The sequence below is a fragment of the Chanodichthys erythropterus genome, chromosome 8, assembly GCF_024489055.1.
Source record: "Chanodichthys erythropterus isolate Z2021 chromosome 8, ASM2448905v1, whole genome shotgun sequence".
Classification (NCBI taxonomy): domain Eukaryota; kingdom Metazoa; phylum Chordata; class Actinopteri; order Cypriniformes; family Xenocyprididae; genus Chanodichthys; species Chanodichthys erythropterus.
The window spans coordinates 42,587,118-42,603,014 of record NC_090228.1 but is presented as its reverse complement, the minus strand read 5'-3'; the positions used below and the strand labels follow the sequence as shown (position 1 = coordinate 42,603,014).

The following is a 15,897-nucleotide window of genomic DNA, read 5'->3' as shown; positions in this document are numbered from 1 at the left end:
ATGCTCATGATTTTCTAGGTGTTCATATTTAAGGGTTAGTTCAACCAAAAATGAAATTTCTGTCATTAATTACTCACCCTCATGTTGTTCCCCACCCGTAAGACCTTCGTTCATGTTCTGAACACAAATTAAGATATTTTTGATCAAATTTGAAGGTATCTGATCCACACACAGGCAGCAACATCATTGCACCTTTTGACATCCAGAAAGGTAGTTAAAAACATGGTTAAAATAGTCAGTGTGACTGCAGTGGTTCAACCTTAATGTTATGAAGCAACGTGATACTTTTTGTGTGCAAAAACAAAACAAAAATAACTTTATTCAACAATTTGAACCATTGTCATATGTAGTGAACTCAGTGCAGGCTTCCTTGCTTATGACCAAATGCCGGCTCATTCTTGGCTGGGTCCTGTGTCAGCATCACATGCATGTGTTGTGCTGCTCACGTGTTCAGCATCTGCTACTGAGTTGGTGTTTGGACGTAAACAAGGAGGCCTGCATTGAGTTCGCTACGTATGACAGCAGCTTAAATAGTTGAATAAAGTTGTTATTTTTGTTTTGTTTTTGCACACAAAAAGTATTCACGTTGCTTCATAACATTAAGGTTGAACCACTGCAGTCACACTGACTATTTTAACCATGTTTTTAACTACCTTTCTGGATGTCAAATGGTGCAATGACGTTGCTGCCTATGATCAGATACCCTTGGATTTCATCAAAAATATCTTGATTTGTGTTCCGAAGATGAACGAAAGTCTTACGGGGGTGGAACGACAAGAGAGTGAATAATTAATGACAGAAATTTCATTTTTGGGTGAACTAAACCTTTAAAGAATGTAATCATCAATCAATGTAATCACATCTTTTTACTCTTTCCCCAGTTGAAGAGAAACCCTGGAATTTCCGATTCCTATAACAAAATGCTGTTTCGCGTGATCATTTCCCCACAGAACATTCAAAAAGTTAGACTTGATCCTGTTCCAGATTCTGTTGATGGCCTCAAGCTTGAACTTAAAAGCATGCTCCAGCTGAAAGACCCTTTTGACCTTCAATATGAAGATGAAGACTTCCATGATTTCTGTAACCTTACATGTATAGCTGATCTGCCCAAAGACAAGGTGACACTGAAGGTCCTTTTCACCACCTTTTCAGATACACTCTCAGACTCCAGTTTAGACACTGTAATTTTAAGTGAATCATCATCTCCATCAACTTCTTCACCCAGCATCCATTCAGAGCCATCTGCCACCCGTTTGCAGCCATGGCCAACTGCCTTTCCCATCCCGGTTTTTACATATGATGTGGAGCTGAGGCTAAGACATGGTAATGAGGCATTTCGAAAGGATGGAACACTTCTGTCAATTCCCAGAGACATGAAGATTGAGATCCTTGAGAAACTTGCAGAAACCATATACTCATACAAAGCCTACCCTGGGAATGAAGAGATTGACAGTGTAGCGGCTGCCTTAATTGAAAAACACCCCTGTCTTAAAGAGCCAAGCTCCACATCTGGATGGTATGGGTGGAAAATTAGTTTAAAGTTTAAGATGGGGAACTACAGACAAAAGCTGAGAGATGCAGGTTGTCAGGAACTGAAAGTGAATTCTGAAAAGAGAGGTCTTGGGGAGACAAGAGGAAAGCGAAACAAAGTGAAGAAACCTAGACGTTGTGAAACAAATTTTCTTCCAGATCTACCTCAGGGCAAAGACAAGGAAAATTTAGATAAGGAAAGAGAGCAAATAGCTGATGAGATGAAGAAGAGGACTCCAGACATCACCTTTGTTGATGCTGCTATGAGCAGCACATATTCTTTGAGAAGACAAGAAGTCGTTGAGGAGGAGCCACCAGTGTCACAAATGAAAGTCCGATGGCCTGCACTTTTTACGGAGAGACAGGTAAACTGTTGATTTGTTTCACCCTCATGTCGTTCCACACCTGTAAGACCTTCATTCATCTTCAGAACGCAAAATAAGATATTTTTGTTGAAATCCGATGGCTCAGTGAGGCGTCCATAGGGAGCAATGACATTTCCTCTCTCAAGATCCATTAATGTACTAAAAACATATTTAAATCAGTTCAGTACAGTGGTTCAATATTAATATTATAAAATGACAAGAATATTCTCGTTGCTTTATAATATTAATATTGAACCCCTGTACTCACCTGAACTGATTTAAATATGTTTTTAGTACATTAATGGATCTTGAGAGAGGAAATGTCATTGCTCCCTATGCAGGCCTCACGGAGCCATCGGATTTCATCAAAAATATCTTAATTTGTGTTCTGAAGATGAATGAAGGACTTACAGGTGTGGAACGACATGAGGGTGAGTAAATAATGTAATAATTTTCATTTTTGGATGAACTAACCCTTTAAAGGGATAGTTCACCCAAAAATGAAAATGTGATGTTTATCTGCTTACCCCCAGCGCATCCAAGATGTAGGTGTCTTTGTTTCTTCAGTAGAACACAAATGATGATTTTTAACTCCAACCATTGCCGTCTTTCAGTCAAATAATGCGAGTGGATGGGAACTTCTACTATAAGAGTAAATAAAACTTGCATAGACAAGTCCAAATTAAACCCTGCAGCTCGTGACGACACATTGATGTCCTAAGACACGAAACGATCGGTTTGTGTGAGAAACTGAACAGTATTTATATCATTTTTTACCTCTAATACACCACTATGTCCAACTGCGTTCAGCACTCTTTAGTAAGGTCTGATCGCGCTCTGACTACGGCAGTGATGTCTCACGCTTATACTTCAATGAGAGCAAGACATCACTGCCGTTGTCAGAGCGCGATCAGACCTTACTAAAGAGTGCTGAACGCAGTTGGACATAGTGGTGTATTAGAGGTAAAAAATGATATAAATACTGTTCAGTTTCTCACACAAACCGATCGTTTCGTGTCTTAGGACATCAATGTGTCGTCACGAGCTGCAGGGTTTAATTTGGACTTGTCTATGCAAGTTTTATTTACTCTTATAGTTGAAGTTCCCATCCACTCGCATTATTTGACTGAAAGACGGCAATGGTTGGAGTTAAAAATCATCATTTGTGTTCTACTGAAGAAACAAAGACACCTACATCTTGGATGCGCTGGGGGTAAGCAGATAAACATCAGATTTTCATTTTTGGGTGAACTATCCCTTTAATATCCTCAGATGATATGACCAGTTCTGTCAAGTTGAGTGAAATGAAAATGTTTTAACTTCCTGCATTGTTTTAATTTAGTACTGTTAAAGACTGTCACTGAGACCCTTCTGTCTTTGTTAAATTTGTAAATGTATTTATGTTTTTATAGATCAGCAAAGAATTCACCAGGCTTGTGTCAAAGGACCTGAGCAAGTCCTTTTTGAAGGCCTAGATGGTCATCTCTCAAAGCTGATACAGTTATTCAGGTCAAAGCGTTATGAGGACATTCCAGAAATGACTTCAATACTGGAGAGCCTTGATAAGGATGTGAGTCAATTTGTTTTAAAGCAGTCTTTATCTCCCCAAAATGACAATTGTGTGATCATTTACTCACTTTCATGTTTGTCTAAACCTCTATGACCTTTTTTTTTTTTTTTTCATAAAACTAGTGATAGTGACATCTTTTCATACAATGACTTCAGAAAAGCGGCCTATACAATTTGTGTCATATTCCAAGTCTGTGAAATCATACAATCTCTTTGTATGATGAAAAAAAAAAAAAAAAAAATCAGTCTTTACAATAAAGTTTGATTGTATTAGTTACTATATAAATATCAAAACTCATTGGTTCTTGTAAGTCTTTTGATCAAATATCATGATATAAGAACTAATGAGGGTTGATGTTTTTGTTGTATTATGCCATAGTAACATCAAAACTGATATAATCATTTCATTACACAAAGTTATCTTCAAAAAACTTTTAAAATAGGCAACATGACTCATCCACTACTTTTACTGCATTTTTTATAGTGTTGACTTATCCTTTATAGAGCTTAACAGCCTAGCCACTGTTCATTTTCATTGTATGGAATGAAAATATGAATATTTTTGCATGTGTTGGAGTGGCATGTTCGTGAGTAAATGACAATTATCATTGGTAACTTATCCTTTTAAATCCTTTAAAGTGTTGTTACAACCCCAATGAGTTTAAGGCAGGGGTGCCCAATCCTGCTTCTGGGGAGCCAAGATCCTGCAGAGTTTAGCTTCAACCCCAATTAAACACACCTAAACCAGCTAATCAAGGTGGTCAGGATCACGACAAACTTCCAGGCAGGTGTGTTGAACCAGGTTGGAGTTGAACTCTACAATATATTATTGGCCCGTGGGAACAGGATTAGACACCCCTGATTTAAGTGGTATGAGCGAGTTATTATTTTGGTGCTGAGCAAAAAGGTAACAAACAACTGTTGTTGCACCACATCACTGGTGATTTATTTACAACAAAATTATACAAGTGTAAATGTGCAAATTTAAAATGAATGTTTTTGTGTTTTTATTTTTTCTAAAAAGCATCAAATACAGAGGGAGGGGGGGAAAGGATAAATGAAAAAAGTTGGTACTTTAACCATCCTATATTTTACAGACAACAAACCAACGGATGAGGACAGCAGCATTGCTGGGCCTGCCGTGGTACATGCGAGAGACTCCTTCAAAATTCATGAAGATATGTGAGGTAAGCTGAAACATGCAAGGCAAAACAAGGGAACATTGAACATTAGATCTCTTAAAGGGTTAGTTCACCCAAAAAAGAAAATTCTGTCATTAATTACTCACTCTCATATTGATCCACACCTGTAAGACTTTCGTTCATCTTCAGAACACAAAATAAGATTTTTTTTTTTTTATAAAATCCAATGACTCAGTGAGGCCTGCATTGCCAGCAACACAATTAACACTTTCACACTGCAAAAAAAAAAAAAAAAATGCTTTTCTTACTTAGATTTTTTTTCTTGTTTCCAGTCCAAATATCTAAAAATTCTTAAATCAAGAAGTATTTTCTAGACCAGTGTTTCCCAACCACATTCCTGGAGGCACACCAACACTGCACATTTTGCATGTCTCCTTTGTCTGACACACCCGTTTTAGATATTTGAATCACTACTAATGAGCTTATAACCCTAATCAGGTGTGTTTAATTGAGGAGACATGCAAAATGTGCAGTGTTGGTGGGCCTCCAGGAACGTGGTTGGCAAACACTGTTCTAGACAAGTAAAAATTGTCTTGTTTTCAGGAAAAAATAAGTCAAAATTAAGTGAGGTTTTTCCTGAAAACAAGCAAAATAATCTGCCAATGGGCTAAGCAAAATATTTTCAAAACGAAAAACAAGATTATTTTGCTTGTTTTAAGGAAAAACTCACTTAATTATAACTTAATTTTTCCTGAAAACAAGACAATAGTTTTTACTTGTCTAGAAAATGCTTCTTGATTTAAGAATTTTTAGATATTTGGACTGGAAACAAGACAAAGAAACCAAGTAAGAAAAGCTTTTTCTGCAGTGCAGATGTCCAGAAAGCTACTAAAGACATTTAAAACATTTCATGTGACTACAGTGGTTCAACCTTAATGTTATGGAGCGACGAGAATACTTTTTGTGTGCCAAAAAACAAAAATAATGACTTTATTCAACAATATCTAGCGATGCGATTTCAAAACACTGCTTGATGAAGCTTCGAAGCGTTACGAATCTTTTGTTTCAAATCAAAAGAGGTTTAGAGTGCGTATCAAACTGCCAAAGTCACGTGATTTCAGTAAACGAGGTGTCGATATGTCATAAGTGTTTTGAAACGTTTTGAAATTTCAATGGTTCACGTGACTTTGGTGGTTTGATACACGGTCCATTCAAAACAAAAGATTTGTAAAGCTTCAAAGCTTCATGAAGCAGTGTTTTGAAAGCGCCCATCACTAGATGTTGTTGAATAAAGTTGTTATTTTGTGTTTTTGGCGCACAAAAAGTATTAGTGTTGCTTCATAACATTAAGGTTGAACCACTGTAGTCACATGAACTGTTGTAAATGTCTTTTGAAAGTGTTAATTGTCTTGCTGTCTATGCAGGCCTCACAGAGCCATTGGATTTTATCAAAAATATCTTAATTTGTGTTTCAAAGATGAATGAAGGTCTTACGGGTGTGGAACGACATGAGGGTGAGTAATTAATGACAGAAATTTTGGGTGAACTAACCCTTTAATTTGCAAGGGTCTGGGGACTATATTTGTGTATTTGCTTTTAAGTAATAGTACCTTGTTTTGTTTACATTCTATAAAGCCAAGTGACCGTGAAGAGGATTTGATCAAGGGTGTGGTGATTGGAATCCTAGTCGTTGTGGAAAATGTGATGGAACCTCTCCCAGCGTTCTACAATGACGTTGCCCTGGTGATTGAAGAAGAAGTGGTAATGCGTCACCTGAGTGACATACCAAATGCTTTTCTGAACCTGATGGGCCTGGTGTACGCGTTGAACCTTGACTACCCAAGGGAATTAAAATTCACTTTTGAAGTGATACAGCGCCTGTTTATTGGAGTTGGGTCAGATTCTTGCACCGCAAGAGTTCACTCTTTGAAGAGCAAGTTGCTGCGATAAGACAGAAAACAAACTTTTTTCCTTCTTTTCCTTCTTCCTTCTTACTGTTGAATCATTGTACTGTTGTAAAGTTTAAGAGCATTGTTGTTTTAGATCTTATTGTTTTAAGTATAACATTGGTATTCTTGAAATTTTTCAAACTGACTGTTGTTACCTTGTCCTGCTTCCTATTTCCTTGTCATGTTTCTACAATTGGGAATTGAAGACAGTGTTTTTGAACAGTTTAATGTAACGTTTTTTTATTCAGCTTATTGTGAATTGTTCATGTACACTTGATCCTGCCATGTTAATGTCTCATAATGACAAGGAGAGTTATTTGTACTATTTTGGCTCTAGGATGGGTCTGTACATAGAAGTTTGCACATGTTTGTGTGAGCTGTGTGTGAGGGTTTTTCTTGTGTTTTATATCTATGCAAGATAATTCTTTTTCTGTTTTTGATGCAGTGTCTCGGTTTAAAAATAAATGCTGAGATTCGATTTTGCAGTTGTGTTGATTTCATAAAAAATCTGGTTCCAGATAGAGATCTAGAACTTCTTGTCAAAGCAATGAAGTCCAGTAAACTTAAATAGTTAAGTTATGATGTTGAGTAAAAATTACTATTTTATGTCAGTTAGACTTGGTTCATGGTTGTGAAAACATGAGAAATTAAGTTCAACCAATATGTTTTTCAGTTGACTTAACTAAACATTCTAAGTGCTCATTAATTGATACAGTATGTTGGCTCAATTTACTGCAAGTTATTGCAACAACTACATATAGGTTGAGTGAACTTAACACCTAATGTTGGCTAAACTTAACTAAGTCAATGCAACAAGATGACTTGACTAAGTCAAGTTGTGTCAACAAATCATTTTTTACAGTGTATGTGTACAGCCTGTTCTTGAAAGAGTGAAAAAAAAAAATATGGAAAGCGACATGAAGTAAGACGAAGTAACACAGGTGCAGTGATACATGCATCGTCATATTTGGAGAACACTTGTGCAACAAAATGGGGAGCCACAAAACCAAGCACAAATACATCAGAACTGGAAGGCTGTTGGTGTGTGCTAGGAAAGAGGGAAAGCTGTTATTAGTATTAAAAGTATTAAAGACTTTTTTATATCCACAAACTTCTATCATGTTATCAAGGCTGTTTAAGATACCTCAGGATTACGAGATGATGATGTCTTCACAGTTCCATCTTTGGCATTAAAACTGGGGCACAACCTTAATAAATGGCCGATATTGCAGAATGTGAAGCAATGATCACAGGAGTGGAAAATGATGTCCGAAATGTAAGAATGTTTAAGCAAATGTGTATCAGTAAATGGAATGAATATATTGTATATAACTGAGTATCATCGGCATAGCATTGGAAAATAATTCCATGTTTTCTTATAATATTGCCGCAAACGTGAGGTCCCCAGTACCAGGATTAAACTTGGGATCGTAGATAAATCTCAAGGTTTGCTTTATTTATGCACTTCATTTCACAGTGATGGCACATGAAATTACTTACTGTGGAAATTGTGAACTCATACCACAATTTTGAGATATAAAACAGTTCTTTCATACATGAATCCTCATGTGGTACTTAAGGGTTACCTTATATCCAAAAGTCTTTTCACATAAATGACATCTAAACAACTTCTCTCCAGTGTGAGTTATCATGTGTTTTTTAAGGTTTCCTTTCAGAGTGAAACTTAGTTTACACAGTTGGCAGGTGAAAAGGCTCTGTCCAGTGTGAATTTTCATGTGGTTTACAAGATTTCCATGTTGACTGAAGCTCTTTCCACATTGAGGACACGTGTAAGGCTTCTCTCCAGTGTGAACTCTCATGTGCCGGTTAAGGCTTCCTCTATGATTGAATCTGTGTCCACACTGTTGGCACATAAATGGGCTCTCTCCAGTGTGAATTCTCATGTGTTCTTCAAAGTGTCCTTTTTGATTGAAACTCTTTCCACACCGAGTGCACATGTAAGGTTTCTCTCCAGTGTGAACTCTCATGTGCCTATTAAGGCTTTCTTTTCGAGTGAATCTGTTTCCACACTGTTGGCAGGTATAAGGCTTATCTCCAGTGTGAACGCTCATGTGGTCTTTAAAGTGTCCTCTTTGACTGAAACTCTTTCCACAATGAGGACACGTGTAAGGCTTCTCTCCAGTGTGAACTTTCATGTGCCTGTTAAGGCTTCCTCTTTGATTGAATCTGCTTCCACACTGGTTGCAGATAAATGGGCTCTCTCCAGTGTGAATTCTCATGTGCTCTTTAAAGTGTCCTTTTTGATTGAAACTCTTTCCACACTGTTGGCAGATGTAGTGTCTTCTAGTCCCTGCCTTTTGAGTTCCTTTTAGTGAGGAAGTATTTTCAGGCTGTGAGGAACTAAAAAATGTTTCTCCATTTATGAAATTATGATGATGCTTATATTGATCTTTCTCTTCCATTTCATTCCACACCTCAGCCTCCTCTTTCAGTGCCATCAGGTCTAAAAGAAAAAAGACAGTGTTGACACCACTTTAATTGTACAAAGCAACAGACATCAAAACATTTGATATGTAAAGCAACAAAACCAACATTCAACTAGATCCTATACCCACTGCTATGAGACTAAGCTAGATCAGTAATAGATCATATTAATAAATGCTGAATGGTTTGTCGTTAAATGGCATGCAATTAATTTTTTAAAAAATTATATGATGGAGAAAATGCTGTATTGCTGTTACTAAAAATAAAGCTGCATCTGATTATGCTTTGTTAGTCACTTGACAAAATAGTGTTTTTCTCTGAGGCATGGTAAAAACACGGTACTCACGGAAAATCAAGAAAATGGGATTTAAAACAATAAGACTAAAAGTGTTGAGCTATATAACTATGATTAATTTTCTGTCTATAAATTAATCCAAACAGTTGTTCCCTTGTCTAATAAAACATAAAATATGGAAGTGTCTTTGGTGTTTCCATGGTTTCTACAAAATAAAATGGAAATTGAGGGTAACACAGCTATGATGTCATGGACACAGTCCTGGTTATTTCTCTGGATTTAAACATTCTTGGAAACATCTAAGATAATGTAAGTATACAAGATAACAAAATATAAAACACTGTTTTAATGGTTTTTGGATATTTTATTCACTGCAAAAAATGCTGTTCTTACTTAGATTTTTTGTCTTGTTTCTAGTCAAAATATCTTAACGTTCTTAAATCAAGAAGCATTTTCTTGTTTAAGTAAAAATTATTTTCTTGTTTTCAGGAAAAATAAGTCAAAATTAAGTAAGTTTTTCCTTAAAACAAGCAAAATAATCTGCCAATGGGGTAAGCAAAATAATCTTATTTCAAATAAAGAGTAAGCTATATAATCTTGTTTTCAGTTTGGACTAAGTTTATTTTGCTTACCCCATTGGCAGATTACTTTGTTTGTTTTAAGGAAAAAAGTACTTAATTTTGATTTATTTTTCCTGAAAACAAGAAAATAATTTGTACTTGTCAAGAAAATGCTTCTTGATTTCAGAACTTTAAGATATTTTGACTAGAAACAAGACAAAAATTCTAAGTAAGAATAGCATTTTTTGCAGTTTTCCAAAAATCTTACATATTGTGGCTTTTAATATTGGTATTTTCTGAGTATTCTCACATTAGTATTGATATATCGATAGTTCAGGATCGATACGCCTATCCCTATGGAGAACTTAGACGTTTTGTTTCATACCTTGTTAAATATGGACATTTTTCTTACACAAACGCATCGCTTTGCTTCAGAAGGCCTTTATTAACCCCCTAATAGAGCCATGTGGAGTATGTTTATAATGGATGGATGCACTTTCTTGAGCTTCATACTCAATGGTCTTGTTCACTGCTATTTTAAAACTGGGGTGTGTCAGGATTTTTATTAATATAACTCCGATTGTCAGGGGCGCATTAAGGTAACCAAAGGCCCCTAGGCTACAGCATTATAGAGCAAGATTAAACAAGCAGATCTCCAAACTGTGCACAGCACATTCTAAATTGAGGCGGTGAGGAGTTGTGAGGTTTGAATGACAGTTTGAGGAGCCAATGGATTTATGAGGTTTAGTCATGACCTCTTTTAAATGCGTTTTATTGGTTGAATATTTGTAAAACATACAGATGTAAAGAATGACCAATCGCATTAATTTTATAAACCAAAAATGACTAAATTTAGAGACACAAGGTTTTGGCCCGACAGCGATGATGTATTCTTATTTGTAGCATTTATTTGTACATATTTTTTTTAATGTAATAATCACAGCACACTAGTGTTAAAGAAAATACCATCAAAACCTTTCTGGCCAAATGCGAGTTTACATGATATAAATAACATGAATTACACAAAGTATTTATTATTCATCAGTAGTAGATCAAATAATCAATTGGTTTTAATGTGGGCTATTTGGTGATTGCAAACTGCTCTAAAAGCATGAGCATGTAAAACACACAACAGCACAGCATCTTTTCTTTGAAACATGAAGTGCTGGCGTTTTTATTAATCAAAAATCAGTCTTTTAAAGTTTATTTATCACATTTAAGCAATAATGTTGTTTTTCCATCCCCAGATTTAAAATTATTGAGGCTTTAAAGCAGCAACGATGGAACAGTGACTGGATCCTTCAGATGACACACCGATTATATCTGTGCAAAAATGACTGAACCTGCGTTCAGCGCATGCCGGCTCTCTAACAATGAATGATAATACAGAAAACTAGTTCTCCAGTCTGGTTCCATTGGCACAGCAGGGCTTAGCCGAAAATTCAGTTGAGAGTCCTGAAAATGTAAGGGGGTGCGAGTTGGTTTAATGCTGTTTTCACTGCTGCAAACTCCCATATACAAATAATTATTTGAAAAATAAATTTTTGTGCAGCCAGTAGGCCCCTGGGATTCAGCCCATGGAAGCTTTGAGAATGAAACCAACCTGTTTGTGTCTCAGTATCTTCTTGTTTCACTCTGAATGTTTCTTCAATCTTCATTTCTTCACCCTCCTCTTTAATAAACGCCATCTTTATAAGAGTGTGTCATGTAGATCTCAGTTGCTTTACCAGGAGTTTATCTGTGTGTTTGGACAATTTGCCATGATTAAGATGAGAATAGTTAACAAAGAAAAATAAATCTTTAGGCAAGTCTCAATCAGCTCCCTAGTTCAACAGTCAGTATTCAGCGCACTGTTAAGGGAGTCAAGTCACTGATAGTTAATAACGTAATTCACCTGATTAGACAAAAAAAAAAAAAAAAAACACTCAAAATTAATAATGCAAATTATACAAACTATTTAAGATTTATATTTGATATTTATTGATTTGAAGATTATATTTACTATACTTAATAAAAAACATTTATGTTGCACTAACATGCACTAATGTTACCACAGAAAGTACTGGTAATAAGTTTAGGGTTAGTACCTCGTTATTACCCAGCTATTGTAATTACTATAAAAAGTACTTAGTATGTACATGGTTAACAGTGCTGTAAAGTAAATTTGCTGATGTTTGTAAAGTTATTACACATGTTTTGTGTTTGTTGTTCTAGCTGCATTTACACTGTTTTAACCAGCAGGTGTCGCCAGCGTAAGGTGATTCGACCGCTCTGAATCACTGAATCATTTCGAGAATCATTTGATTCAACTGCATCGGAGTTTCTCTTCTCCAACATCACTCGTCAGTGAGTTTATGATAAACTGATTCACTATAAGACAATATTATCTGCCTGAGACGCATCTTTTCTGATACTCATGTGTGGATGCTATTTATTATTTTCAAAAATAATGTTAATGTATGTTAGATTAAGTATTACAATGTTAAATTTAATAGTAATTAAGTTATCTTCGTCGTATGTAAACCCATTAAAATCCCTGAACGTTTTGTATCGATTTAAACACCGTAAAATGCTTAAAAACACATACCTTTCTTCAGCCGAACCACAACAAACACAGGAGCGCGGCGCAGCCGTATAACGTCATATCTTAAGACTAAAATAAAAGTCCTGTTCACAATCTGCTGTCTACAAGCATTAAGTATTTAATAACATAGTGAAATATTGACTAGTCAATTTGATGAAGATATTAACTACTAAAGAGTGTGTGCTTTTTGACTAAAATGAAAACTATAATGTTTGAGTACAGAATCCATTTATACCTGATATTAGATTAAAATCAAATAGTGCCAAATGTGATTTATGAGTTTTAAAAAAGTGTTTAAAAGAGTGGATGAATATAATAAAACCGAATTCACAAGCATTAGTACTTCAAACATTAGTATGGTCTCATTTCAAAACAGACACTTGGCAGTTTGTCATTAAGTCAGAATTAATTATTGTCCTAATGAAAAAATAGTTATAAAGAGCTTACATTTTTTGTAAGGTTATTAGGAATATATTTTCATGATTGAAATTGAAAATTGAAATAGTTTCAGTCTAGAAATGAACTGCAGCTAAAGCCACCTGACCATGCTCTATTTAAAATCTGAAGGTGATTACTCTAAAATCTCTGAGGTTTATTAAATATTTTTAAACCATGTCATGTGATTTTATTTAGATAAGACCCTAAAATGTTAACTGATAATTATTCACATCATCTAAACATCCATTAAGTGTATTGTCCCTTGTTTTGTGGTGCAATCTGCCCCATTCAGTTTCAGTCTCTCCTGCACACATTCACACCTCTTCAGCCTGGATATGACGCTAATTATTATTCTTTTGTTTTTATTATATTTACTGATTTTTAAACTAAAGTTTTAATTTGTCCCTCCATTGACAGCCCACACAACCAAAACATTCTGGATCCACAGAGATAATAAAACATAGGAACACTAATCCGTATGAATCAAGCAGTTTAATCCTGCTATTGTCAATGTATATAAAGCTACTTGGTAATATTATACAAAAACATGGAATTAGTTTCCACTGCTATGCTGATGATACTCAGTTATATATTTCATCATGACCAGATGAAATCTCTAAATTATCCAAATTGACAGAGTGTGTTAAATTGGATGACCAGTAATTTTCTTCTATTTACTTCAGTCAGATAAGACTGAGATATTACTTATTGGGCCAAAAACCTGTACACAGAATCTCTTAGACTACAATTTGCACTTAGAAGGATGTACTGTTACTTCATCTTCGAAAGTTAAAGACCTGGGTGTTATATTAGACAGCAACTTGTCCTTTGAAAATCATATTTCATATGTTAAAAAAGCAACCTTCTTCCACCTCAGAAACATTGCTAAGCTACAGAATATGTTCATGCATTTATGACGTCTAGAATTTTTAGCTGTGTGATAATAACTGTGTGATTGGTATGTTCATTTCTGAAATTTGGACAGTCACCTTTGATAACAGATTACTCTAAATTGTAATGTTGACATGCATTTTCTGTAAAGCTGCTCTGAAACGATATGTATTGTGAAAAGCACTATACAAATAAATAGGAATTGAATTGAAAAGAGATGAGCATAGTTAGATGGTTTGATTGAAGCTGTTTGTTCTTAATCCATTTTCATCTCCCAACTCTTTGTCTACTCGTCATTATCTAATTCATGGTTCATGTCCTGAATTTTTAAACTGAGGTGTTTGTCCAAAATCTTTGAGGAGTTCTGACCAATTAGGTATCATCTTTGTTTCAGAGTTGACAATTTCTCCTCCTCTAACCATAAATTACATGTTATCCGACTAGTCACTTGGTCTCTAACTTTCCCGCTCTTAGCAGAGAGTACAGAGAATACAGTTTGGACATTATTTCAATGAAAAGAATCATTTAAGCACACTTTCAGTCAACCATTCAATAGTTCTAACAATTACATGAATAATATCTGATCAAAAAATAATAGTCACACACACACAATCACACACACTCAAGCCGCCTTTCCACTGCACACGACAAACGACAGCCGTTGGACCGGAAGTCATTCATTTCCAATGGAGAGTAGTACGGGGGCTGCGTGGAGTTCCGATCATATGCGAATGCGGAAATTTCGGATCCGATTTGAGCTTCGGATGCGTTGAAATATTTGAACTTCTGCGGCTAGACCGTATGCGACCGGCCGACCGGATATGATGTATTCTAGTCAAAACGATGAGCACGAAGTTAGAATCACCAATATTTTAACACTTTAATGTTATTATATAAACACTTTTTCTTTAAAATGGTGGTTATCAGTAATTATGTAAAACAAAAAAGATATTTTATGATTATTAAATACATTTTTACGTTGAAGCTCTATAAAATCTACTAGTATGTTTTTATTTCAGATGTATTGAGGGTCATTTGCTTTGTATGGATATATTCATACATGTATTAACGTTACATTCATTAAAATCGTTCAGTTTACCATGGTGGTTGCTGGGTTGGAATAAGCCGAGGTTAACGGTTGCTTCACTACCAATTTCAAAGTTCCGTGTGACTGCCGCTAGGGGGCGAAATGCGACAATCGGATGCGAATGTCGTGTGCAAGAGGAAAGGCGGCTTCACTCTGCTGGAAACAGTGGTTGACAGCTGGAACCTCAGAGGGATCACTGGACCAGGGAATAACGGAGGTTGGTACCCAAGGATACACTGAAACGGGGTGAGCCTAGTGGTGGATTGTCTGAGGGAGTTCTGGGCTCCCATTGAAGGAACTGGCTCCAGCTGTCCTGGTTCTGTTGTCAGTAGGACCTCAGGTACCTCCGAATCTCCTGTATTTTCTGTTCAGTCAGGTCGTTAATTTTGAGGGTGGTGACCAGAGGAGAGGCTTACTGGCACTACCAGCAGTTTGAAGAATGCTTGCCATACACAGGAGATGAATTGAGGACCACAAACTGATACAATATCTTCAGGAAGGCTGAAGTGGCGGAACACATTTTGGAAGAGCGCTTCAGCAGCTTCGAATGCAGTTGGATAATCTTTTGAGAGGGACAAGTTTACATGCCTTTGACAAGCGGTCAACAACATCAAACACACAGGTATGATTGTTAGAAGGTGGGAGGTCAGTCATGAAGTCAATGCCAAGATGAGACCATGGATGGTGTGGAATGGGCAGCGGAACCAGCTTTCCTTCAGGAGTCTCCGGGAAGTGTTGGTAATGGCGAACCTGGCAGAGCAGGTTCGGTGCAGTTAGCTTGGGTAATTTGCTCATCGATGGACCTTTGGATTGGGCAGGCAATCATGGCTGGAGGGAGAATAGGTTCTGGAGAACTGTTCTCAGGATTAGGTTGATGGAGATGAGACAGGGCATCAGCCATAGATTTCTTATCTATTTCTATGAAAATAAAACATATTAATAAATTGCTACAGCAGTTGGAAGATGAATAATGCATGTGTTAGAGCTGTACGATTCTGGATCAAATGAAAATCACCTTTGTTTGTTTTTGTTTGTTTGATTT

At 36.2% G+C, this 15,897-nt stretch overlaps 2 protein-coding genes across 4 annotated transcripts in view; both read right to left on the bottom strand.

The window, feature by feature from the left end:
• Positions 1–15,897, bottom strand: part of LOC137025275 (tripartite motif-containing protein 29-like) — a 263,844-nt gene that overhangs the window by 222,545 nt on the left and 25,402 nt on the right. The window lies entirely within an intron of this gene.
• LOC137024998 (zinc finger protein 501-like) lies at positions 7,712–12,496 on the bottom strand. Of its 3 annotated transcripts, none has more exons than XM_067392992.1 (3): positions 12,443–12,496; positions 11,459–11,593; positions 7,712–9,019 (listed from the first exon to the last, which is right to left on the bottom strand). In XM_067392992.1, the coding sequence occupies exons 2-3, from the start codon at positions 11,541–11,543 to the stop codon at positions 8,106–8,108; spliced, it is 999 nt and encodes a 332-aa protein (XP_067249093.1). In that variant the 5' UTR covers positions 11,544–11,593; positions 12,443–12,496; the 3' UTR covers positions 7,712–8,105. The 3 variants fall into 3 exon arrangements, with proteins under 3 accessions (XP_067249093.1, XP_067249096.1, XP_067249094.1); XM_067392995.1 differs by lacking the exon at positions 12,443–12,496 and adding an exon at positions 11,170–11,310 and having other exon boundaries at positions 11,459–11,595; XM_067392993.1 differs by lacking the exon at positions 12,443–12,496 and adding an exon at positions 11,199–11,310 and having other exon boundaries at positions 11,459–11,595.